This window comes from Dermacentor silvarum, chromosome 6 (genome assembly GCF_013339745.2).
Source record: "Dermacentor silvarum isolate Dsil-2018 chromosome 6, BIME_Dsil_1.4, whole genome shotgun sequence".
In the NCBI taxonomy this organism is placed as follows: Eukaryota; Metazoa; Arthropoda; class Arachnida; order Ixodida; family Ixodidae; genus Dermacentor; species Dermacentor silvarum.
Genome location: NC_051159.1, coordinates 130,446,200 through 130,473,450, shown reverse-complemented (window position 1 = coordinate 130,473,450; position 27,251 = coordinate 130,446,200). Strand labels below are relative to the sequence as shown.

At 49.6% G+C, this 27,251-nt stretch overlaps 1 protein-coding gene across 1 annotated transcript; it reads left to right on the top strand.

The window, feature by feature from the left end:
- On the top strand, nt 1–27,213 carry LOC125946403 (uncharacterized). Its single transcript, XM_049669499.1, has 3 exons — nt 1–354; nt 20,942–21,078; nt 25,037–27,213. The coding sequence occupies exons 1-3, from the start codon at nt 175–177 to the stop codon at nt 25,176–25,178; spliced, it is 459 nt and encodes a 152-aa protein (XP_049525456.1). The 5' UTR covers nt 1–174; the 3' UTR covers nt 25,179–27,213.
- The last annotated feature ends 38 nt before the right edge of the window (nt 27,214–27,251 follow it).

Here is a 27,251-nt window from a genome sequence, read left to right as displayed (position 1 = left end):
GTGCGCGCGTAGCTTGCGAAAACTGAGAGCTGCCGGTACAGTGTAGAATATACGGCGTGCTCGTTTGTCTCGTCGTCGCATACACCCGGGTCGGGACTCGAGAAAAGTGATGTTTCCTGCGCGTCTCCCATCCCTACTTTCTGCTTTGCTTCTTCTCTCATCAGCCCACGACGCATGCACCGCATGGACGGATGGACGCTGAGCGATCCCGCGGGAATAACCGCCGCAACGACCACGATCGTCCGGCGCTCCGTCGAGACCCGGATGGCCCGGGTTCCACGAGGCGCCGCCTTTCTCTCGGACTCCGACGACGACGACGACGACGACGACGTCTTGCTAGACGCGACACTCGAGGTTCGTACGTCGACGGGATCCTTCTTTTTTGTTCGTCTTCGAACCGCCCGCTTTTTTTTTTTTTTCAATGATCGCGGCTTTGTCTTCTTGTAAAGCTTAGGAATATGCCGTTGCTCTAATCACGGCAGTACCTATAGAGCCACGTGCGATGAGACTTCATCGGAATGGCCTTGTAGCTTTCTCCTTTTCTCCATTCGGAATACCGCTACAGAGATGTCGCACGCCGAACGGCACACAGAGTCATGATTATGTGTTTTCGCGGCGTGAGAATGAGAAACTTTTTACGGATTTCTCCTGACCTACTACCGAATGGTGTTGACCACGTGCGATCAAGTTTCACCAAGGGAGGAAGCGCACTCGGCGTGGTGGTTCATTCGCGAACAAACCTCAACACAATGCAGATCCGTTCCCATTTCTTTTTAGTCCAACTGTACGTACACCCTGAGCAAAAGTATGAGGACCATATGCTCGCCCCTCCCCTACCCTCCCCCCAACAAAAAAAAAGTAAACTGGATTTGTTGTTAATTCAGAAACACAAACTTGACGAGTGCACTAGAAAGTTCGCAATGCCAAGTTCGGACTGCAGTCCAGGCTTTATCGCGGAGTGTCTGGTCCGTATACTTTTGCTCAAGTAAGTACCTATTAGTGTGAAGGTGTTAAGCACTACCGCATTGAAATAAGTTTTTTCCCGTATTTAGGCGGTTCAAAAGGCATGTACTTGCACCTTGCGCGTTTTGACCGCTGTGTATGACCGAGAAGTATACGTAATAGTTGTCTCTGATCTCCAGAATAAAGAGCCAACGCTTCGTAATTTCCTTCCGTGGCTGGCAAAGCATTTGGGCGTGTGAGTTTACCCGCGTCGAGGTAAAATGTCTAACAGAGCTTTCTGCCAACGATTCCGTCAGCCCACTTGGAGCCGGTGACACGTAGCGAGAAAGGAAATATCCAGGCAGTTTTAAGCAGAGTAAGCGGTACACTCGCGCACGCGGATTAATTACAAGAGGCGTCTTGCTCGGTGTGTTCTCAGGCTGTGCAATACGCGCAGGATGTTTTGCTCGTGAAGGTCTCAGTCAGTATTGTTAAAATATAGCTGCACGACTGGAAATATATTGAGCTGTAAGCTTACATCGTGCTTACCGAAGAACTGAGAGGTACGTTTCATGATAGCTACGCCGACTGTGACCACTATCACGATGCGTTCTCGACCTGCAATAACAGTGCGTTTCGCGTCAGCGGCTGTTTCGATTTTTTGCCACGATTGCTAAGCTTTGGTTTTGTTCTATGGCCGTGAATTTCTTGTTGGTATTGATAACTTTTGTTTATCTATAACGAACGGAGGACAGCACAAAAAGAAAGTAAATATATAGGGATAAATGAAGCCGATACAAAGCCGGTTTTCTGAAGCTGAAAGACATCGCTTCGCGAACAACAAAAACTCCGCAACTCCCGAAAACTGGAGCAGGCCAATTTGTCTTGCACCATGGCCCGTTAGAGAATAAGCTGCTATTGCAACCGCTCCCGAAGCGAGTTTTCTACAAACCGAGGATAAGTGAGAAGCAGCGTTTGGCGTCTCCCGCCTCAGCTATTGTATACTTCAAACAGTGCGAGCACTGGCCCATAGCGACGTGATCCTTTTCACAGCCTGTAACCACCATCACAGTTATTATTCTCTGGCCTCGCCCACTCCCGCTTTCCTTTGGCCTTGCTTGAACTCATTCGAAGCATTTAGCGTCTAAGAAAGCAATACGACACACGAAATTAACGATATTCGTACGTGCTTGGAGACACGAGCGTACGAAGAACGGTGAAAGGGGTTGAAAGTGAGTGGGTTGTACAGTGGAAATAACGGTGCAATATTGACAGCCCTCTTAATGACAGTCTGTTGCCGCCATTGCGGGCTCTTGACATGAACTACTCTATAACTGAACCGTACAAAGGAAGTTGTTAAGAGCCACTTGCAAACAGCAAAAAGTCGCTCAGTATTCAGGATAGACGCATTCAGTCACTATAGGATGTGTATCACAGCAACAGGTCAACGTTCTGAAGACGGCAGCGACTCTCGTACGAAACTAACGCGGCTCATGCGCGCGTGAAATCAGTACCCCGAAGCGACAAAGAGGACCGAGAGCGAGAGTGTTATACGGCGGAAAGCACGGCACACGCGGGGGCCACATTGAGACCGGCGGATTTAGCCTCATTGCGCTCATTGAGAGAGCCGCTCGGCCGCCGGCCTTGGACTCGTTGCCGTCTGGCGAGCCAGCGCGTTCGCTGACTCGCCGCAGCAGCGCAGACACATGTGTGCGTACGTGTGTGCGTGCGTGAGTGCGAGTGCGTATGTGTGTGTCTCCTCTGCTCTCGCCACACTTCCCGCCGCCCTGCTGCACTGACTTGCTTTCGCCTCCGGCTGATCCCATGCCTGTAACACTCGTGCGACCGTTATTTTATTGCTGTTTTTCGTTCGCCGTTTCCGATGTCAGTGACAGTGTTCTTCCCGCAAGAGAAATGGCGAAGGCTCAGCGGTGAACCACCGTACGGTTTTGGAACACACACACAATGCCACAACGGAACTATGTGACGCGTAACTCTGTTTTACAAAAAAAAGCAAGAAAGAAAGAACAGAAAAGAAAAGAACGCCGTGATTTCAGCTGTTTGTAACGTCAGGTGTGTCAGCCAGGTGCCTCTAACCTCAAGCATCTAGCGATGCCATTTGTACTGCGCGTTCCTGCGTGTGAGTGGACTGGACTCTGCTGTTTTGTATTCTGTTGTTCTGTTGCTTTATCTGGGATTCCTCAAAAGCAAGGCGGCGCTCCGCAAGTGTGAGTTTATACTTCGAGACAACGAAGCAAACTCCGTAACTTGCAGACGGCGCGGTTTGTTTCTGTTCGTCGGCAGTGATAGTAAATACGAATCTCGGTATTAGTGACGTCAACAGACACTTTCTCTAAAAACAAAAAAATGAAAAAAAAAGAAAAGAAAGAAAACAAACAAAAATATTCTGCAGCTGTGAATGTTTAAGGCAAAATGAAAAAACAAACAAGAAGAAAGAACCAACGGCCGAATTTCACAAAGCCCTTCGTTCGTAAAATCCGTTAGCCCTTGGCCGGCCACTTCGCTAATAATATGTTAACATTACGATTTGCTTTCACACCCTTTTACGAGCAGCTATAGCGCAAGGCCGTTTTTTGTGAATACGGGCCAAAATCCAGCTTGAGAAATGTCATGTTAAATGTTCACCTAAATGTCTCCAGCTGAGCATTCTTCTTTCTTCTTCTTCTTCTTTCTGGGGTTTTACGCGCCAAAACCAGTTCTGATTTTGAGGCACGCCGTAGTGGAGAGCTACGGATTAAATTTGACCACCTGGGGTTCTTTAACGTGCACTACAGCGCAAGCACACGGGCGTTTTTGCATTTCGCCTCCATCGAAATGCGGCCGCAGCGGCCTGGATTCGATCCCGCGACCTCGTGCTCAGCAGCGCAACGCTTTAGCCGCTGAGCCACCGCGACGGGTAGCTGAGCATTGGAAGTACGCGGTTTGTGCCAGCAATTTTGAGTCGTTACTGGTCATCAACTGCGCCTCGGGCTGAAAAAGATAGTAATTAAGATTGCCCAGCGCTTACTTCTAAGTTTTACTAACTTGCCGCCGCTTACTCACCCCCGTCTTTTAACACTAATCTAGAAAACGATGGTCCCTTCTATTTCACTTTACGTGACATTTATATGCTTATACTAGCCACGTTTCCGCGCTTGTGCAACATCACTATTCTTCTGTGCATCTCGTCCGAACAATAATATTTTTCGAGCGATATCAACAGCAGTTATCTAATTGTGCTTCAGTTTGTTTTGAGGCTCGGTGCGATATTTTTCTTAGGTTTGCCTTTCCTCAAGAATTGTATTTTTTTTTTTTTTTTTTTTGGGGGGGGGGGGGGGGGGCATCGTATAGATGAAGAAGGCCAGTGCCTCTTCTAGGGAGCCTTCCAGGAAAGATACACCGCACTTCTATTTCTATGTTTGGCCCTGCCTTCAGTGACCGCACAACTCAATTTCAACCCAACGACGCTCGAGAAGCGTACGTAATTCATTTAGTGAGAGATCGCTTTCTCTCACAAGACCCTCTAAACTTTTCGAAGAGAACTGCGGTGTCACGTGACGTTCTCGCCTAAGTACATGAGCGCTCTAAGTACATGAGCGCTCTTGCATTCCGCCCCCTTCGAGATGCTGCCGCCGCAACTGGGTATCGAATCTACGACCTCGTGTTCAGTAGCAGAACGCCGTATCCACTGAGCCACCACCGCAGATGAGGTCGTCACAAGCTTACTACAATATGCATTCGGATACATAACAGCCTAACAACTAAGTCTGCCACAACTATCTCTGCGACTGTACTACAGTTAGGCTTATAGGCCGCGAGCTTTCCTTATTCTTTTTTTTTTCCAAGCGTTAACATTCGAAATGCTTTCGACTGCTATATATATCGCAATTGACGGAGGTCTGCTCCGGACCTAGTGTTGCACTTCGCCTTCTCGAAGAGGCGGAAGCGACGTGTGTCAAGTAAGCTCCTGAACAGCACTTTGCAATGGGTGAACGCGGTTTAAATCATGGAACCGGCACCTCAAAGATGTGCGACGTAATGCTCACGCATTTCTCTCGGATTTACCGCTACATCACCACTGATATATTTTTTTTTCTAATTTCATCTTGCTATCGGCCTTGCTGCGTAAACGGCTTCCCACTGCTACATCGGCTATACGCTTGCTGCAAGCTGACGAGAAAAAGCGGCACCCCTCGACTCTCACTCCGCGGCCGTCTCAGCAACGGGATTCCCAGAGAAGCCTCCTAGGCGGCTGCGGATGACTCGCCGGCCGTTCTGGACTGCGTCTTTCCGCGCCCGTGTTATTAACACTCGACTCTTTCACTTCGCTATCGACGGACCGCCTTGTTTCCATAGTGAGGCCTTACGCGTTAATTCCTCCCGATCTTTCCGTCCACAGTGGCACAAGGTACCATTTTTTTTTTTTAATCTCTTTCTTACTGCGTGTATTTTTTACCACTCTCGCTTTATTTTTCTTGTATTTTGCCACTACTCATCCTTCGGTGTTTCCATTACAGCCTCATCTTCTCCTAAAGAAAAGAAGGAAGAAAAAAATGCGAAGAGATTCCTTATCTGGCTAAATTCTTTCAGGCTTTTCTTTCTCGTGTTTTTTTCTTGTCCATCTTCTATCGGACGCGCACGCAGCGTTCATGCAGTGGCGCGGGGCAGCGGCGGCATTGCGCCAGCCAACCCAGCGCCGCCTAAAAGGGGTCGCGTTTCCTGCAGCCGCCCCCGGTCGCAGGCTGTGCGTAAAGTGATAGGGCATGGGGGGCCCCCAGTTATCTTCTTGGAACACACTGCGCCCGTCCCGCCATGTCCCGGCAGTTCTCCTGTCCCCCTTTCCACCGCACTCACGTCCCATCTCTCTCTCTCTCTCTCTCTCATTCTATTTGCCCTTTGATTTTACTTTCATTTCACGCTCTCCTTCTATCCCGTCTCTCTCTCTCTTCTCGGCAACCCTCCTCAATTGGACCCGTGGCTTCTTGTTTCTTTTCGTTTTATCTACATAAATGCTCGGCGACATTGAGTTGGTCCTCTTCGTCGCCGCTACACTCTCCCGCTGCCTCGCAACCTCCTCTTGTTCCTCCGATGCCATGTATCCCTGCGCATTAGTATTTCTTTTTCATTTCTTTACGTATTTCCATATTTTAGCCTCCCTTTCAAGAAAAAAAAAAACTTTCTTTTCTTGGGCACGTGCCTTTCTTTTTGTCTTTCCTATCGTGGCCTTTTGTCGCCGCGTTCCGTTCAGTACTATCTCTCTCTCTCTCTCCCTCTCTCTCATTACGTTTATCACACGAAGCAGGCGCCGGGCTCACTATCCGGCGGAAGCGGAAGCAACCAAGAACCGCCGCATATGAACGGCAGCGCGCGTGCGCTAACCGGAAGTTGGATTAAAGAGTTCATCGTCCCGTTAACGAATGAAGATCGTACGAGGCGCCCAGTCCCCTTCGGCGGCGTACTCGCTTATATGTTTATGCTTCACTAATTAGGCGCGCGTTGTGCGATTCCCGAACGAGAGTCACATTGTTCCAAGGGCGAATGACGGCCGCGCTTTGCGTATGCCACGTCGTGCCGGGATGCCCCGCCTAGAAAATTGTTTTAGAGGTTATTGGGCACTTTTATAGGCACATGTAGAAACGCAGAAACAGGCGAACGGATGCGCTAAGCTGTAACTAAAGCAAGCTTCTACAGCCAACTGCGAGATATACAACAATAGCCAACCAACTAGTACAGTAATTTGATGAAAGCGTGGTAATGGCATCTTTTTGTTGACTGGGAAGACACGCTTATGCTATATACTTATTAGCCCAGGTTGCCAAGGCTAGTCCTGTCTGAAGGAGCACCATGGCCATTAAGTCATTCGCAGTTCTGACGTCACACCTGTTATTCGCGAGTGCGGCAGCCCACGCGAGACTTAAGCGCAGGGCAGGATTCGAGCAGCGTGTCCACCCCGGCTTCATTGAGACAAAGAAAAAAGAAAGAAACAAAGAATCAACCAACGACAAAAAGACTAACGCGATAATCGCGCTTGTAAAGACTACAGCTTCAGGTTAAAATAATCTCGGCACATAGTAGGCTTATTTCGCCTCCGAGTCCCTAAATTAGTTAAGAACCTCTCAGCTTAGCGCGCATCGCCGCAGCTTAAGAATGCATAATCCTATGCACTAACACTGTCGCACGGAAGACAAAAAAAAAGAAACCTAAGCACTTTTCAGTATTACGAACTGGTTAACCCTTCCGTCGCCCTCGTCTACTGCCGCACGCGTCTCTTCTGTCGGATTACACGAGGCGCAGCACTGAAACACCGCACACGAACCGTCGCATCCGGCGCCGTGACAGCGCAGTTTGCCACGCTGGAGACAAACAGACAAGTCGTAAGCTGCTATTCGTATACGTGGAGCTATAACCGCGCATTCGGCGAAACACGTTTTCTGACTGCCAGAGATCACAGCTTGTGCAACGCTCTTGCAAAACCGTATATAGCTGCTGCGAAGCATGTGCATGGGCGACGGGCTCCGTGCATGTCTATAGCTTTTCGTCGAAATAACGTGTTTTGTGCTTCACTACGCCGCTACATATGCTGCGCCGGTACACTTTGTCGAGCATTGTGTGTGATAAGCGGGGGGGAAGAAAATTGCAAGGAAAATTGCATGTGCGCTTTGATGCACGCACGTGTCGTTGAGTGCATGGCTTCGGTCGTACTACGTTCATTTGCTCGCGAGAACTTTCACACACTCGATGTGCATACAAAATTTTCAGGGGTATAGAAAAGTTGGTTGAAGTCGCACGCTTCTCTATACCCCAGTCACAACCACACCGCATAATAGGTAGAGAACACTTCTGGCTAAATAGGTAAGTCCTGTAGTAATAAGCAAACGTGTCAGCCAAGGAGCACGCAAGAATTAAATACGAGTGGCGACACCACCTTATATTCCCACACCAGCTCCGGGTAATATCAAATGTCTTGACAGCGTATGTATGCTCGACGCTAGATATATGTTAAGGCATATACTATAAGGGACACTGCAATGGAAAGTGCGCATGCATAGACCCAATGTCGCAACTATTCGCAACAATTCCTGCACGGAAGCGGGTAAAATACACGGGAAAAGAGAAAAAGAAAGAAAAGCTATCAGTGACGCCGCTGACGTCATTGTCGCTGCGGTTGAGGCGCTAAATTCGAAATGGGGACTTCGGCCTTCGTTTGCACCGGCGATAATCAATATTTCAAAGGCAAATAGATACAAATAGCGTTTTGACAGATTGTACTGTATTTTAGCCTAAACTGATTTGGATCTTCTCTTTGGCATCCCTTTAATGTAAGCCCTAATAGTGAGCAGAGTTGGAGTATGAAGGAGGCGACACAGACAGAGAGACGCTCATTGGCATCAGAAGGAGTCCCCTACGGTTGCTCAGACTTTGGCATTGCGAACACTGCAGTACCTAACCAGGCTGATCTGTGGTAGGCAAGTCAACGTATACTGTATATTGCATACTGTTAATTCTTTCCCCCTACCCCACCTGCCAAAAAATAGGCGTTGCGCACTGCAAAAAAAGCTGAGTACATTTGTCCTTGTAAGCATGATTGCTGTAAGCGATCATGTTGTAGCGAGCACGATCGTTGAGTTATCTTTGACATCCAGGACCTGACGCAGGATGCTGATCATGCAAACCACGTTGTTGGTAGGCGGCGGAACCCCGACCTATCCACGCGGAACCCCAACGTATCCCGAGGTTCAACAACCGCTCCCTCATTGCCGCCATCAGAAAGCAAATCTAGCTGCGGCGCCATTTTACATTCGAGCTCGTTAAACGGCTCGACGTCCCCTGAAAACATCGCGCCGCCGGTTGGCAATACTTAGTGGCGCAGTCGGACGAGTCCAATCGTAAGGCTCAATAATTACTGCCTCTTTTGGGCGGCCGACGCAGATCTTGCGCAATCTGGTAGTCCGCGTGATGTGCGCGCAACGCGGGCTCTACACGTACGTATAACGGGCTCCCATCAAGCTCTCGTAGGTCGGTGGTCTCTCCGCCCCATCTATATAACAAACGGCAACACATCTGCCAAGTTTCCGAAACGAGTTTGCTAAATGACGCGTCTAACTCGCCGGCGGCCGCCACCGCCGTGCTTCGACAGGGCTGCCGGCGAACGAGCGAAGCAAGCGCGCACGGGCGTTGCGCGAGCCCTGGCGCTATCGCGGGAAGGGGGAGGGGGGCAGGGGGGGGGGGAGGAATTGGGGTGCCCGATTCGGCCGCACTCATTCAAGCCTCGTTACCAATGTGCCGACGGTCGCGCTCGCCGAGAGAGGGCGTGCGCGAGGCGGTGGCGGCGACGCCATTAGGCCTAAGCAGTAGCGGCGAGCCCTCGCTCGCCAGACATCGCTCCCCTGCCGAGAAGGGCCTAATTCGATCAGGGCCGTCTGTCTTGATAGCGGCCACTCGTAAACTGTTGGCGGCGCTGGCTGCGAGCAGGCGAGTGAGCCGTGCACCTAGGCTCTGCTACTTCGGCGGCGGCCCGTGAGCCTAACGGTCGTCGCCGGACGTCTGCTGCCTCCTAAAGCAGCAGCGCGCCGAGCCACTCTTGTTCCCCTTAAGGCGGTGTTGCCCTATTGGCCCGCCCGTCGTGGATAAGTGGCCCATCTTTTCGTTCTTTCGCTTCCCGTTCCTTTTCCGTTTTCTTCCTTCTTCTGGTCGGCTGGGTTTCGCCTTGGAATCGCACGTGCGTCTGTCTGCTTAGGGGATCAGCGTCTAAGCAGATGCTCTTGCGCATTTCGGCGGTTAAAGAGAAAGCCTTCGTACGTGCATGTTAGTACATGCCTTTACAGATGCCTATACACGAAGTACAGTCGCAACCAGGGAGAGCCTGAGCACTGTCTTTCCACTGTGCCGCAAGAAGAAACAATTTATCGAAACCACATCGGCTATAGCCTCGTCGTCGTTTCTAAAAAGCCATTTTCTTGAAATACGTTTCATTCTTGCACGTTGGACAGCAGCTTTAAAACCCATGAGCTCAGCTTGCTGTCTGCTACTCCTTGTGTTCTTTTTTGTTGCTGATGTAAGCGAGTTCTTTTTTTTTTCTGAAAATTTGGCGTTGTTTACCACCTCATCAGTATATTATCTGATGTGGACATACCCATTTTACTGTTTAAACTCTGGACTGCTGTGGAATACTTGGAATACTCGCGTCTTCTGCGGTGGAGAATTGTATCGAGCTGAACCTAATACTTATTTTACATAACCAGCACTGCAGCCTGCAGAGTAGCTTTTAAGCCGTAGTCGGCTGGGTGATCTTTCTCGACTCGACCGCATATACTCAGCGATGCATTTGTTGCTCTAACTTTGACCGTATGGGCTTATGTCGACAGTTACCGAAGTTAAACTTGGCAGCTGTCGACACAAGCAACTTTATTAACTGCGCATTCCTCAGCGCCACGTTAGGCTTAGAGGCTCGCCCTATTATGTCCGCGAATGCGTGTTGGAAAACGCGTCTCCCATTGTAAATTATTGGAAGATCCGTGCGCCTGATTAGGAAATGGAGTGCAAAGGCCACCAAGTCATCTTTCAATTACTGCCAAGCCACTGTAGTATTATCGACAATGGATGTACATGAACTGCAAGCACGGCTACTATTCCTTTGGTATAGTACTGAGCCGTTCTTATTATGGGCATGGTGTTTCGCCTGCGTCGAGAGCATGTACGCACTGTGTCCTACACCTGTCTTCATCTCATCTCCATTTCCATAAATCAGTGCAGACTTGGGAACTGAATACTATATAATATCAATGGCTAACTTTCCTGCATTTCCTGATCTGCCGCCTATGATGATGGGCAGAGAGGCAAGGACCTAAATAAAATGTAATCACCTGTCTGAAAAGCGTTTGCTGCATTATCAAAGGAGCGCGTCACGCAGTTCCTTGCTCCTTTTTTTTTTTTTTTTGACCATTGCTCCTTTCCCGATGCACCACCAGTCGACCTACATCCAGTTTTCGACTACCACCAACTCTCGCAACCAAACTTTCAATTGACAACGCGGATTTAAATAATTCCGTATAGCCCGTTGCTCGATAACCATATTCATCATAGCCTTTGTACGAGAAGCTGGAGTGTAGGTTCAAGCGTCGGCTTTTGTTTGTGCTGCACTACTCGAAAAGGCACTATAGGTCCTCTCTGACAAAGACGGAACTAAATTAAAGAGGGCGTCGGTGCGCCGGAAACGCGGTCGTCGCGATAATGGCGTCCACGCCGAAAAGGCAGAGACGACCCCCCGACGTTTCGCGCTGCCGGCGCGGAATAAATTAATCGACGCTTTCTACCCAGTGGTCGCGCAGGGAAAGAAAGTTCGGGAAGCAACCGGAACGAGAGCCGCGGAACGCCGCCGCCGAAGCACTGCTTCTCTGTCCGCTCATTAGACCACGACCGCGGGGCGCGGAAACCCGGTTTAGGTCACGTATGCGCCTCTGGGCCGCGTAATTCCTTCCCTATAGCGACGAGCGATGGAGAGAGATTTTCTCTCGACTCGACAGTTGACCTCGCGGCTACGACCGGACACCGCGTCGGAGGTCGCGAGCGCCTGTCGGAGTACGTACGGGCAGACACGCAGGCAGGCCGGCAGGCTCTGCGGAAAATCCGCCGCCCCGCAGCAAAGTAAAACATAGAGAAGTCGGCGACCGCAGCAACCCTGTTGGCGCGTGGTGATGGATGAGAGGAAATTGCAGACCATCCCGAAAGGAGGGAAAGGAAACAAGGAAGGCGGGGGGGATGAATGAAGCGGTGGAAGTGGCTGCGTATATGGAGGTGGCTTGACTTTTGCCTTAACGTCACTCCCTCGACTCCCCCTTCTCCTTTTCCAACGCACACACACATGCCCATGACAGGCGTGCAGTTGGAGTACGTTGGAGCGTTTCAGGGAGTACCACCCTTATTTCCCCCTGACTTCCCCCCCCCCCCCCAACCCATCCAGAGACCCGTGCCACCTCTGTCGTCACTTCCGCCACTTCTAACTTCCGGTGTGTCGGCACGCCGCCGCTGGCTCTAGAGGGGCTTCTTCTAGGCTCGGGCAAAGCCGTGCCCCGTGGCCTCTAGCGCCCAGAGACGCTGTTTACTTTGCGCTCGCCGCGTCTACGCCAGTGATGGTCTGAGAGTTCTCGTGCCCACGCTTGCCTTACCCTGAAGTTCCGATCTCTTGCTTCATCTTTCTTGCGTCTCACGCTTATCGTTTTGTTTCTTATCACCGTCTTTCTTTTCGGTCTGCCGTGTCCCAGTGTGCATCTTCTTTATTAAAGGGCGCGCGCGCGTGTTGCTGAAGCTTATGTACACAACGGCACAGAGTGTGAAAGGCAACGAAAGAGATGTAAAAGCTAAGAACCATGCGCCACGTCTATCGTAATGTAAATTTGCTTCTTTCTTCGCACGCCACCAAAAACGTTTTTTTGTAGCGTCAACAGCGCCTTCCGGCTTTTTTCAAAGCCGCTTCGCGGTTTTTCTTCATTATCTTTGTTTTTCGTTGAAGTATGCAATACTCGTACTTGTTTTTACTGGGCAGAGTTACTTTCTCGGCATATGCATGCTTTCGGAAGTTACTCGAGAACGTTTACTCAAAAGTGGAATACTCGTGAGCATAAAAATAACTAATTTGCTGAATATGATACGCAGCCGGTAAGTACCTTATGACAGAGAAATAAGACCACTACCCATGTTGCCCCGAGCTATATCATCAATAAGTTGACTTACCAACCATTGTCAAGCGCCTCGGCTTCACGTGCCTGTATGTCTCTTTAACAGTAATCATAAAACTATTTGCGCTACATAGAAGAGCGCACATAGAACTATGTGCGCTACATATTAACCTGAATGCATGAACTACATAGAAGAGTTCATGCATTCAGGTTAATACTTATAAGTGTTCTCGCCGTGGTTGCTCATTGGCTGTGGTGTTGGGCTGCTGAGCATGAGGTCGCGGGATCGAATCCCGGCCACGGCGGCCGCATTTCGATGGGGGCGAAATGCGAAAACACCCGTGTACTTAGATTTAGGTGCACGTGGTCCAAATTTCCGGAGTCCCCCACTACTGCGTGCCTCATAATCAGATCGTGGTTTTGATACGTAAAACCCCATAATTTAATTTTAATTTTACTTATAAGTGCGTGCCGTACAACGCAGACAAGGACGTGGTAAAATAGCACGAGCAACAGATAAGGAAGTTTGCGCAATCCAGACTTCAACTACTACCGAAGGCACGTATTTCTTCTTGTCTTTTCGATAGAGAGAGAACCCGATAGTGTTTGGGGAAAATTACTGAGCGAAGATGCAGCGATGTATAGAAGTTTACGCGGAAAGCAATGATACTTGTGTTCTCAGCTTAAAGTCTACAAGATAGCAGCTTTACTCTCAGCGACACAAACTCATATCGTCCGTGTCATTTTGTTAGCTATAGCATCGCAATATGACAGCAATGGCATCAATTCTACTCGCAACCAAAGTCGCAATCGCACTTTACACCGTACCCACCGCAGTGAAGACGGCGCATGTATTGTCCTTTTTTTTTTTTTTTTTTTTTTTTTTGGGGGGGGGGGGGGGGGGGCTTTTCTGTGTCGCTGTTTGTTCGCGCTGTATTACGGAAATGTAGTGAGTACAAGCAGTGATGGCGTTAGTTACATTGTTGAGCACCAGGTCGCAGGTTGGGTTCCCGACCTCTGTAACGGCATCCTGACTCTGGAGAGGCATGCATAAAAACGCCTGCGCACATATATTTTTACGTGTTATAAAGCGTAACCAGCATGCAGCAATACTATCACTTCCACCTTGCTCACTATATTCTGATTCATTCACTCATAGACTTAATTACTTGCTAATAATTGCTAATAATTTACTCCCTTATCGACTTCACTAGCTGACTTCCTGACTCGCTTACTCAGATCATATGTACTTACACACGGACACACTGAACTTGTGTGCGTCCTTATGCGATGCTCTGGTTCGTCCGCGTTTCTTTCGTGCTAGCGCGTAATGCTTTCACGATCCCGTACTAATGATACCACCCACGTATACTGACTGATTCAACTCACTTAGTCGCCCGTTCTTCTCACTTTTCCGCACAATCGCCACCTCAGCCACCCACTCAATCACTCACCGCACACTCAATCCCTCACAATGGCCACGAAATTTAAAGAAAGGCGGCGGCGTTTCGCCCGTTATTCCTTTCCATCGTCATCTCTACAATTCCTCTCTCGGGTGCGCGAAGCTCCGGAGCGACTTCCCGCATTGAGCGAAATCGCTCTAGCAGCGTGAGAACCTGCGTTTCGAGACGGAATAAACAGCCAGAGTGCGCGCTGCATCCCGGTTCTAACCGGAGCGAGTGCGTTGGGCTCTTGCGGAAAGCGGGAAGCGAGCGAGGCTCCATAGTTGCCCGCGCTCGCGTTTGCTCACAGCGAAACCAGCGGGCCATTTTACTACGCTAAGCTGGCGAGCCATAAAGTGGTGCGCTTGCTCAGCCCATGGGCCGCTCCGTTAGCCGCCTGGGGAGTCGCCGCGGCGCCTCATTTGCATAACGTTCGCTTGCTTCGGCACGGTTTTCTCCAAGTCCTCTCTCTCTCTCTCTCTCTCTCTCTCTCTCTCTCTCTTTCTCTCAATGCGAACGCTGTACTCTTTCTTATACACTTTCACCTATCACGTGCCCTTTCCCGCAAAATGCCTCCTTTCCCCGATATCGTAATCATATTGAGAACATCGAAAGAAAAAAAAAAGCTTTATCTTCTAGAGAAGGCTGCAAACGACGGATGCCAGTGAGTGGCAATTCCTGCAGTGCGGAAATCACGAGCTTTCCTTGCACAAGAGTATGGGAGAAGTTGCGCATTATACCTTTCGGAAGTGCGCGTTATGCGAAGCTCGCATAAACCGACTCGATCATTTCAATCGGAAAGCTCATCGGTCATCCTGATGCGCTGCCTTCGAGCATCTGTCAGTGAGGGTTTTGATTACCTAACTTGTGCAAACATCGCCTAGAACATTCAGCTAGAAGAGCTTGCGGGCGATGGTAGACTTGAGTGGTACGGCGGGAATTGCGGCCCGACATGCATGGACAAGACGCCTAGAGAAACCACTGGAGCGGAAAATGTCTGCCATTTCAAGTGCCTGCGCTGATCTTACAAACTACGCGAGCAGCGCATACTTCAGAGCCTATAATAACATCGACTGGAAATATAACATCCCAGTGCTGATATATACTGTTTATTTGCTACACGAATATTCATTCTTGCCGCAGAGAGTGCCCGCTTCATAGCAGCGCCGCCCCTCTGTATAAAGAAAGAAAAAAAAAACTTGGAGGACGCTTAAGCTTCGCCTTTAGAGTGGCACGTGATAGCATTCAAAGATCCCTGACTGCCTCTCACGCTTCCTGGCAACTGCACCTTATGTAACCGTAATGTGCACATGTACCGGGAAACGCTGGCGGCGAACGCTGTGCACGAAGGCGAGCTTTCTGATAGAACCGATCCCGGAGGTAGTGCACAGCCGCGCCAAAAAAACAAAAAAAAAAACAAATTACATCATTTTCAGGTTTCTGTTATTGTTTCGCACTTTTAATATTTCAGTCTGAGATCATTTAACACGAGAGGCATGCGCTGTCGGTGCTTTGTTTCGTGACATTTGTTTGTGGGTGGTCCTTCTCAAAATTCTCAGGAATAACTTTGTCAAGAATGTAAGACAAGGTACGAGCAACTTTAGTGATAGAATGGTGTGGCGATATAACCCGCATATATACCGCATGTCATATAAAAAGAGGGGGCATATACATATGCCTAAATACATATATACTGAAATTTTCTCTCACGGACAATTTTCGCTCACGCTGCACACGAGCACACACACACACAAAATAAAAGCAGGTAGCAAAGCACGATTCTCTTCACGCATTGTGTCACCCCAGAAGAAGAAAAAAAAACGGACTAAAGCTGGAAAGCAAGTGGTTGCAGCGCAGCTATACGCACGTTTACGTCCTTCAGCACGCAACAGATGTTTACTACCGCGTTTTCTAAGAAGCCGACGACACTCTATGTATTTGCAATTTGGTTCCAGGATAAAAAGAAGAAGGAAACTGCTGTCGGTTGCAGAGAGCATGCGACGGCTTGCGACTATGGTCCACTCCCTGCCATTTGGTCCCTTCTTGCCAACGCCGCTTTCCTCTCGATCGCAACCACATTTTCGCGTTCGGATTTCTGCTTTCTTCTTTGTCGCGTTTCGCCTACTCCCTCCCGTATCATTTCTCACAGCCACTTTCGTCAATTTTTCGATCACCCCCCCCCCTCCCCCCCCACTGGCCGTTCGTCTCTCGTGTTTTCGCTAACACGTTTGCGCTGCCCTTCCGAGAGCTTCTCGTTTATTTTCATCTCTCCGTATTCTCCTAATTTTGCTGCGTCTTTTTTTATCTTCATCGCAATCTTCTTCTCACTTTCTGTCTTTTCTGTCTGTCAGCAGCGCCGAAGCCAATTCGCATGTCGTCATTGGCGAAGTGGAAAACAGTCGTAAAAGGCGTGAAAGAGAGAGAGAGAGAGAGTAAGAAAAACAACGGGCGCAGTAAAGGGAAGGGAGACGCGGAAAGGGCAACGCTATATGCTCCCAAGTTCTCTCAGACAAAAAAAGGGAAGCACGAAAAAGTAAATAAAAAACACGACGCCGAAAAAAAAAAGACAACACAAAAAGAAACCATTCGAGTCTCCTTCCCTTCATCAAGCCCTTTATCTCCAACCTCTGCCATTTCTCCACTTTGGAGAACCATTTTTATCGCCCGCTTCTCGACGAAACAAGGAGGCGTAAAGTAAGCTGCCTAAAAAGAGGGCAGAAAAGAGGGAGGTGTGGGGAGAAATCGTCAAAACAAAGGAAAATCGGGAAGTAGGGAAGAACAAAAGGGGAAAAGCGGATCGGTAAAGCGACCAAGCGAGGCCATAGTAAGTGGGTGTGGATGGGGGGGGGGGGGGGGTGCAGGAGGGGAGGTCTGGGGATCGGAGGGAATGGCGAGGTGGGAGACTTTACCCCATAAAATGAGGCGCGAGCACTCGGCCACGATACCAAGAAGAAGCAGCAGCAGCAGCAGCGGCGGCTGGGCTGTGACTTCTTCTCGGGCCACGAAGAGACGGGCTGAGGAAGGGTATCTGCTGGCTTGCCTGCTGCTAGGAATACGAAAATAAGCGGAGAAGGGTCCCCGTCATTGCCCGTTCTTTTAGTGCCGGTGAGGAGGGTAGGAGCGCTGGTTCGGCGCGCTAATCAAATAATTTGTACGGCTGTATATAGAAAGCGCGGAGCGGCGCACTCCTTTTCTCCCGTCTTTCCCGCCCTCCTCCTGAGGTTCCGTCATTTGCGCTTGCGTTCCTGCACCGGGGCACAGCAGATGGGAAGAGTGCTGGGAAAGAGGGAAAGAATGAGGGTTAAAGGGGAAAGAAAACGGGAGCGCGGTAGGCCGTAGCTCCCGACGGGCGAAATCTTTCCTTCTTCTCCCCCTCCTTTTGTTGTTAGCTCTTTTTGCCCTGGTTTATCTTTTTCTGGCAAGGCAGTTTCGGGCCCTTTAAGAAAGTGCTGCCGCGTGCGGGGTAGGGTTGAAGTAGTAGAGGAAGTGTGACGGAGGGAGACGGTGGGGGCGGGGAACGAGACAAATCTGCTAGAAAGATAGGAAGCGTCATTGAGTGAAGGATATGGACAGCCCGAAATAAAGCCACCAAACGGGCAGCGAGCGATCAATAAGGCAGGCGCCATCTCCCGGTCGTTAATCGTACTGCGGCGTAAATATTGGATCGCTCCCGCAAACGGCCCCCGCGCAGCGGCGCGATCGAGCATGAGCCGTTGGGGACGGGCACCAACTCGTTGGCTCTTAACTTAGGTTGCGTAGGCATTACGGAGAGAGGCGGAAAACGCACGCGTTCTATAGTTTCGGTTTTGTGAGTGCGCAATCTCTCGTGTTTTTTCGTAAGAGCATTTCTACAGAATAGCGGCACGAGATGACGTCACGGAAATGCTTAAAAGCTGCCATGAGTTTCGGTGGAAGCAAATAAGGGGGGGGGGCCACCTCCATTGCACAAGGCGAGTCAGTGTGCTTGCGGCTTAATTTTCCAAGTTATGAGTCACTGAATAATTCACCCGTGCAGGTTTTGTTCTGTGCTCGGGCGTGTTTCTTTCGTACAGTGTTCACCACGGCAAATGTGTTTAATTCCGCCATTCTGTGGTGGCTTGAAACAGCGCGGTACGGCTACGTGGCGCTTCGAACACGTGGGCTTTGTCTTCCGCAAGTTCGAACGTATGCCGCACCATATCAAGAAGAATTCATTGTAAACTGTAAAGCACCACCCGCTGCTGAAGTTCGCTTATCCGCATAAATATTGCGCCGAAAAATTCGCAAAAACAATCGGGGCGTGTGCAGTCACACCGCGGCAAGTAAAATCGTTACGTGCGCGCACTGTTGCCACATCTACATGCTTGTATGTCTTTTCGTTTTTTTTTTTAATTATGAAGATCATCATCATCAGCCTATATTTATGTCCACTGCAGGACGAAGGCCTCTCCCTGTGATCTCCAATTACCCCTGTCTTGCGCTAGCTGATTCCAACTTGCGCCTGCAAATTTCCTAACTTCATCACCCCACCTAGTTTTCTGCCATCCTCGACTGCGCTTACCTTCTCTTGGTATCCATTCTGTAACTCTAATGGTCCACCAGTTACCCCAAAAATGAAATTATGGGGTTTTACGTGCCAAAACCACAATCTGATTATGAGGCACGCCGTAGTGGGGGACTCCGGAAATTTGGACCACCTGGGGTTCTTTAACGTGCACCTAAATCTAAGTACACGGGTGTTTTCGCATTTCGCCCCCATAGAAATGTGGCCGCCGTGGCCGGGATTCGATCCCGCTACCTCGGGCTCAGCAGCCCAACACCATATATCCTCTGAGCAACCACGGCGGGTACCGGTTGTCCATCCTGCGCATTACATGGCCTGCCCAGCTCCATTTCTTCCGCTTAATGTCAACTAGAATATCGGCTATCCCCGCTTGTTCTCTGATCCACACCGCTCTCTTCCTGTCTCCTAACGTTAGGCCTAACATTTTTTGTTCCATCGCTCTTTGTGCGGTCCTTAACTTGTTCTCGAGCTTCTGTGTTAACCTCCAAGTTTCTGCCCCATATGTTAGCACCGGTAAAATGCAATGATTGTACACTTTTCTTTTCAACGACGATTATGAAGATATATACAGTGAAATTTTGTCATTTAAAATAAATTCATCTTGCGCCTCCCGCGGGGCAGTGATTTCCCGGCACAGTGGTGCTCAGCGGGTGCATAAAGAACACGCTGGGCTCCCCGACGTGCCTTGATTTTACACTTGAAAGATGCAACGTTTAGGCCTTCAGAAATAGCTGGTGGTGGCTGACCTGACACGAGACCAACGAACAAAAACCTCTCAATGAGCAGTAGTGTGGTTTTAAAGTGTTGCTAAGGGTTTACTCTCTCGTTACTTCCCGTGAGAATTTTAAATTAGCGTGAATTTTAATTATGCGCTTGCTTTCATGCTTCCTCCTGCGTTCACATGGGAGATTTTACAAGCTCGTGGTCATTTTCACAGTACGAGCACGGACATTACACGTGTGTTCCGTACGTGAGCAAGACAGTGAGCAGAACGACCATTTGTTCTGTGCTATAATGTCAACCTCGTGCCATTTCTAATCTGCGAGAATATTAATTTGCTCTTGGGCATAACACAATAGGCAATGTTGCAGTAAAGCCTGCTTCGTCAGTACAAGCGTGGGCGTGACGGCTAATATCGTGCTGTTTCCTGCGAAAAGAATAGACCTATGGGGATAAACGATAAACAAACGCGGTACATATAAAGTACAAGCTTTTACCAAGACCTGCGTACTTCCCCGAATTCTTTTTCATACAGTGCTCTCTCGTTAAGTGGCACACTGAGACCGCGCGCCAGTGAGGTAACAAAAATAAATACAGACGAAGCCGGATATATCAAACCCACATATAAATAATTATTTTGTATAACGAACAGCAGTAAAATCCCATTTAAAAATTTTATACAGTATTTATTTTATATATCGAAATACCTATATATCGAACTTTTTTGTGATCCCCTTCAGATTCGATATATCCGGGTTCAACTGTAAATAAAGAAGTCCAGCAGAATTCATCTACGATGATTGTCTAAGTTATGCGAGAGTATTATTCGCTCGCAGAGCACACATATCTTATTCAACTTCCATTACAGCCGATTGAGCGGAACGTGACGGTGCTTTCATTTAGCTTCGTCGCTTTTGCAGCCAAGCTCACTGCGCGCCTCTGGAGACATTCTAACTCTCCACGCGCGAGCTGCACATGCGCTTTCATATCGTGATAGCACGTGGGTGGCGGTGTTCTTCTGCTCGGCTGTCGCACGTATTTCCACACCTCTTCTCAACTGTTGGCGCGGCCCCGAGGAAAGGTGCTCGCTTGCGATGCTTCAGGCGTTTTGATTCTCGTAGTATAGGGGCTAGATGTTCGTATTCTACGCAGTCATCGTATCGAGGCCACATAGACGGGGTAGAGTAGCCAAAGAAATGCTGTTGCACTTAAAACGTGCATCGCAGCATGTGGGAATGCGCGGAACTACAGGTTTTCCATCTATACGTGCTTAGTTGTAATAATGGTTAAGTTTAACAACGCACTGTCACGGGGCCAGCTCCGTTATACAACGTACAAAGGCCCAACATTTGTGGCGCGAGTTGTCTCGGTAGAGTAGTCTAATGGCTTACACACTGCCCTCTCAACCAGTAGTGGGTGCTGCGATAGCTTATTAGATTGTATTGTTGTATTATTGCAGTATCCCACATCACTATGTGCGTTATGCCCCTTCGCCCACATCAAACACCATATCACCGTAACCCCTGAAAAGTGCCCCTCATACAACTATTAGTGCAATAGTGCGTGATGTAAACAGTGGTAGTTGAATGTCTTATCCTTCACTCTGTTCATGTATGCAGGACGAACCAGACAGGCACGTCACAAGCGGATTCCGCAGCTCTCAGGGCGCGCACATTCCTGCCAGAAAGTGCTTGCAATGCTCTACGTCGCCAAGAGCGACCGAGGTGAACATCACCGAGCTAGCCGAGGCTTCCGGGTAAGTTCCTAACTTCTACGAACCCGGGCGAGTGATCGAAGGGCAGTTCGTACGCAAGAGCTATTCGTTAGAACACGCGCCGGCCAATGATGGCAGCTAACAAACTATGGCGAGCGCCTGTTTGTACTGTTTTGACCCCACAAATAATGATACATACAGAACGAGTAATCTTCTTTTTCCTAGAAGAGCGGGAAGAGCGGATACCTTTACTGTTGGTAAATGTAGAATTGTTTCGTGCTCCGTTACGCAATGTGGGTATACAAAAAAAAAAAAAAGATTGCATTGGCGTCTTAAGGCACGCAATGTTGTGAGAATTCTGCGTGGCCTAGATAACCCAAGGAAGACGACTGCACGAGTTGTGGAGAGAAATAATGAAAAATAACTAAAGAATTCGCGAAGGCTCATCCACATAGTCTGGCGTACGCGCAGCCCCCCCCCCCCCCCCCCCCTAAAAAATTCTGCTTCAGAGAACTGATCCCTCTGGCTGCTCTCTTCCGTGTCGCGCTGCCGTTGGTCGAGAAAACATCCCTGAACTGCGATTAAGCAAGAAGCCCGAGCATTCGAGCAAAAAGAAATTTAAAACGACGACGCTCCCTCCCCCTTCACTCCCAGAACAAAAAAACATAATAAAAAAAGAAAAAGAACATCGAGCATGGTCAGCGCCGGAGTCCGTTAAAAAGCTGGTCGCTGCTCGAGAGAGACCCAGCCAACCACAAGTAAACCGCCGCCGGCTGCCTCGCTTCAAAATCTACGGCTCTGCTCTTCTTCGGCCGCCGCGACGTTAAGCTTATTGGTTCGGCGGACGCGGCGTAGAGGATAATCCTGTCCAGACTTCCTTCCTGGCTCGGCGTAGATTAAATAAGGGATTTACAGAATGGCGTACAGGCGGATACAAATGTACATATATAACGGGAAAACAAGAACGATCGGTGTCTCTCTCTTCCTTTCTTTTTTTAATCGCATGTCCCGAAACATTTCCCTGATAGGCGTGCACACGCCGAGATAGCGGAGGAAGGACAACAGGATTCGTTTTCCCCTCGCTCCCGCGTCGTCAACCGCGTTTCTCTTAGAACTCACGAATCTTTCCTCCGTTGCTTGTCCCTTCTCATTCGCCTCAAGCGCGGTAGACATTCGGGTGTACTGCCTTTCGTTACATTTTAACGCGAAAGAGATCGGTTCTTTATAGGGAGGCTGCGAGTTACCGTCATCCCCCCTCCCTACCCCTTCTCTCTCTCTCTCTCTCTCTCTCTCTCTCTCTCTCTCTCTCTCTCTTCTGTCTGGTATTGGCGGCTGCGGGCATATGACGCTTTAACGACTACAGGACTCGCCGTCGTTCCGGCTTTGGCTGGCTCGCATCGGCTCCGCAGCTTCCTTTTTTCGCGCCGGAGAGGAAGAGGAGTAAACAGACCGGCACAAACACGCAGTTCACGCAGCTGCCCGGTTCTCGTATCCCGAAGAAAAAAACAGACAGAAACAGGACACGCCGCTGCGGTCTCGACGAAGTAGCAGCACAACAAAAGCGACGGTGAACATCTCACGCTTACAGCGGCCGGCCCCAGGCTTTGGCTAGCTAGCCGGCCCCGGCACAAGCGTAGCGGCCACGCCGGCGTGATTTCCACGAAAAACCTCTCTCTTCGATCGATTTGACTCCGTACACACAAGCAGCGGCGGCGGCAGCAGCAGCAGCAGCAGCAGCAACGGCAGCGGCTGTTTTCTGACCGTTCATCCAACGCAGTTCTCTTTCAATCGCCCGTCTGCTGCTTCGTGTGTGTGTTTGCACTTTCTCCTTTCTCGCGTGGCTTCGCTTGCGCGTTCAATGCTTTACCACCGGTTATATATGTCTGCGTGTGTGTGTGTGTGTAAGACCAGTTGTTTCGTTTTCCAAGCGCCTCCTCTCCCCTTGCTTCCTTCGCACACCCTTCGGTTCCTTCCCGCGGCAAATTTCGCCGCTCTTTATATCGAAAAGTGAGTTTGTTCTTGCTGCTTTGTTTGTCCCCGGGGAGGCTTTTCTGTAATGTTCCCTGCAAGGTAGGTCGGCGGGTGGGGAGCGCGGGGACCGCGTGCGCTCTACGTTCGCAGTACGCTATATAAAGGCCGAACATTCTCTGGGCGGAGAAAGAGGAAGGAGGAGAAACCCCGTCGACGTTCCCGAAGAGGGAGGACGAGGTCGAGACGAAGATGCGACGAATTGGACCTCCAATTTATTGGCATGCTCCAGGCCTCCGGCTGCTTCGGTGTGCCCGCTCCCCTTCCCGTGTGTGCTCGTTTCCTTCTGTACTGCCGGCCCTTTCTTTCGCTTCTTCTTTCGTTCTCTTGCTTTCCTTTCTAATACCGTGGTTGTTCTCGTGCGTGCCCCTGCCCTCCTGCAGTACCACGCTTTCGTGCGCAACTTTCTGTGCGCGCAGCTTTAACGCTGCCATATTCAGAGAGTGCTCTTGTACTTTCTTTTTTCTTTTTCTTCTTCTTCTTCTTCTTTCTTTCTTTGACCTAGCATTTGCCGGGTTCCTCTCCTCTCGCTTATCCAGCCTCCGTGCGGCGCGCGACCTCTCGTCTGAACTCGTTAAAGCTGTGCTGTTAGAATTCTATAGGCTTTCGCACAGGTAAACTGTCGTTCTTTTTTTATTATTATTATAATTGACGTACTGCACGCTTCTGTATCTACCATCTCCGGCGTTTTCGTTTATAGCCAGCAAGATTCATTCTAAGTGGACACGGATGAGCATCCGCTAGCACTTGTACTATTTATTGTACTTGGTAGCATCATTGTAACGATCCCGTGGAAGGACGAAAAACTAAAGAAATTGTTCTTGCCTTCGAAGATCGGCCTTAAGCGCCAAGCATTAACTGATACCGTACGGATATTTGCCGCATTAGTAAGACTATGTTCAAGGGAGATAGGAAAATGTCAATGACCGAAGAGCAGAGATGTCGGCAGATTGGCATTATCGTCCAGTCGGCTTCTGGCAACGCCTCTATGCGCTGGGATATGCTAAATAATTGTGCGAGAAAGCGTGCCTAAGAGCATGACTTGCCTAACATCTATTGTCGAGATTTCACTTATTAACTAGACCAACAGCTAGCTCTCTTGAAGATTTGTACAGTCTGTTGACTTCCAGAAGTCTTGATCCGCATTTCAGTAAGCTTCCCTTCCCCTCCCCTCCACGCCTCCCTAATTTTTTGTTCAACTGTACATACTTTAGACATATGTTAGCAAGCCCGTTCATTTTAGTCTATTTATGGGGCACCGACTACATGTTCGTGTATTTCTATAGAAGTTCGAGTTTGTCTATTTTTTTACCGCTTTCTTTGAAATGTCTATGAAAAACTAACTCGGCAACTAAACCACTATTTGAGAACAAGATTTAGACTCGCTGACGACTTTTTTATAAACACTGCACATATTTCATTGATGCAACCGGATAGAAAACACGAAGCCCATTGCATGATTGTTTTCATACAGAGTAAGTACGCTGTGTAACTAATCGGCCGCATAATAACAGGAGAGGAAGCAAAACTTGCATTCGCCTTGTCCGCGCAGTAAACATTTTTGCACTCTTAAGAATGCTGGTTTGACACCTTACACTTACTTTGGAGGGTTAAGATCGAATCGTTGAAGGGGACAAATTAAGTGTGTCTTTTTTGACGACCTTTCGTGGAAATTAAACATAACGACACGAAAACTGCATGAAATAAACTTTCATAGCTATCGCTGTCAGACTCCAGTCTCAGATTTTCGATGCACGCCAGATGGTCCAAATTATAGCACACAGTTTTTAACTGCGGCTTATCTCATTGCAGCTGCAGTTCTAGCTCGCTGTCATGTACAGCTAAAGAAAGTGAAAGTCTTAAGAATAGGTGTTTTCGCCATGGGACGAGCGAGTGCTCTTATATAGAGGTGCAAAAAAAAAAAATTATTGCGCCGCGGCGTTCGCGTTAACGCTGGTTCTTCTCTGCGCAGGGAACAGAAATCCCGCTGGTTCCTGGACGCAACCGGGGGTCGCCTCGTCGAGATGCCGTCACTGGCAGCGACTCCCGGGACAGCCAGGCCGCACCTCAGCGACACGCCCGCATCTCTATGGCTGCCGGATGCGACTCGATAACGCCGCCGCCGCCCTGACCCGGGCCGCCACGCGCTATCCGGGCGACTCAGGAAACGGGCGCAGAACGGGAGCCTCGGCGGAGTGCGCACTACGGCCTCCTCCGGCGAGCGGCAGCTTCTCGCCTTCCGCGACCACGACACGACACCCACCCGCTCTCTCTCTCTTCCGTCGGTAATTAACGGCGTTGCCGGCCACCGCCGCGGCCGGACAAGAGAAAAGGGGTGAGAGTGAAGAAGGCGCTACAACTTGCTCTGCCGACACTCCTAATTTCTCTACGCTTACTTTCTTTCTTTTTTTCTTTTTTTTTTTTCCTACCCTACCATCGACACCCCTTTTTTTCCAGGCGAATAGCACAAGCGCGCGACCAGTGACGCCACCGGCACGAAGCAGCGGTCGGGCTGCGGTGCCCACGCGTCCTTCTCCGGAAACGGAAGCGTCTGTCTCAACACGCATCGACCGGATCCAACTTCCGTTTCCACGTTTCCTTATCATTCGACTGTCCAGACTGCTGTTTTCCGAGGCCTGGACGGAGAACTGATAAGGGCTTGTGGTGACATTACTCAACGGTTTGAAGAGGAGAGAGCTGGACCGGCGAGGCGCTCCAGCAAAATGGCACGTTCCCGCTTTCTGCCCCGCCCCCTCCCCCTTTTGTTCTTCCCTCCCCCAACTTCCTCACTATCCTTCTCGTCCTCTCCTCCGTCGTAGTTCCCGGAGGGCGACATTGGCCACCCTCCACTCCTCCAATCTGCTTTCTTTGTAGAGTCATTTAAAGCCTGTTCCCATTGTCCACGAAACGCCCGTTGATTACAGAGCGCCACCCCCCCCCCTCCTTTCTCCACCCCCTCTTTTGTCTCTTATCACCACCTCGCGCGGCAGCGGCGGCTGCGTAACGCCCCAGGGCTCGGGCCAGATTTTTCAGCCACGACCAAATCAATGACGCCAACGCCCGACAAAAACTTGAGAGCGTCGATTAAACTTTGACTGCCGGTCTGTCGTTATCTGGCTCTAGAAGAGAAAATATGACAGTGGTGGCTGTGACAGGGACGATGGAAACAACGTTGTAAACAATTTTACGGCTATGGGAATGGCCTAGGTATGTCAAGTTAACGGCATTACCGAAAGGAGAAGCATCGCGTGAGTCAGGAGATGCTATATTGTCCGTAGCCCAGGGGAAGCACACCAAAGGGAGGCCATAGCGATAAGGCGTTACGAGCAGTCGACGTGTGCCATGAACTTGTCGCAGCCGTGATCTTTATATCAGGATGTAGAATGCATCATTCAGTTCGCCACGTCTTGACGGAGACACACGAGTCGAGGGAAGAGGGCCCAAATCGAGCATTGAGTCTCCCTACCAGTCGGAGGCTATATACCTGCAGCGAGATCAAGCGCTATATCACGAGAACATTGGATGCCGGAGTTCCACAAGGCGACTATGGCACGCTTCTTACTGGCAAAATAGCCACCTCAGTTCCTCACGCCACACTTGTGCAATTACGCAAAGCTCAGCACTGTACAAATATTAATGGTCCTTGCTGGTCTGAGCCGACATCATCACGCATGCTGCAGAAAGTTGTGGCACGGGCCAGTTTCATACACCAGATTTACGCCGTATTATCAGTTAATCGAATCCGCGTAAAGCTTACTTTGCCACTTGAACGCTTGCAATTGGGAGAGATAACGCGACGTCGAATGTGCGTTTCGTGTCGTCGCCGCCCGCAGGTCTGCGACCACAGCTAACATGTCTTGCCGATGTCACTATTGCGTCGAAGCAGCATGATAGGATCCAATGTCCACATGACAGTCGAAACAAAAGCTTTCTGGAGTGACCAATAAAACAGCTTGCGCACTTATGCGACCCTGCAATGTTAACTGGAAACTGCAGTTATGGTAATCGCTCCCGCCACATTGCTATCAGACTAAGCCTGTACACAAGGTGGACCTGACTTCCTACAACAACGCTAACCCTTCAAGGAGACCTCGCAGAGTTCCTCTTCTCCGGAAGAGACAACAGCCTTAACCCCAGAGCATGAAAATGGCTGAGCTATCTAAACAGTTGCCTGAAAGCAGACTTGC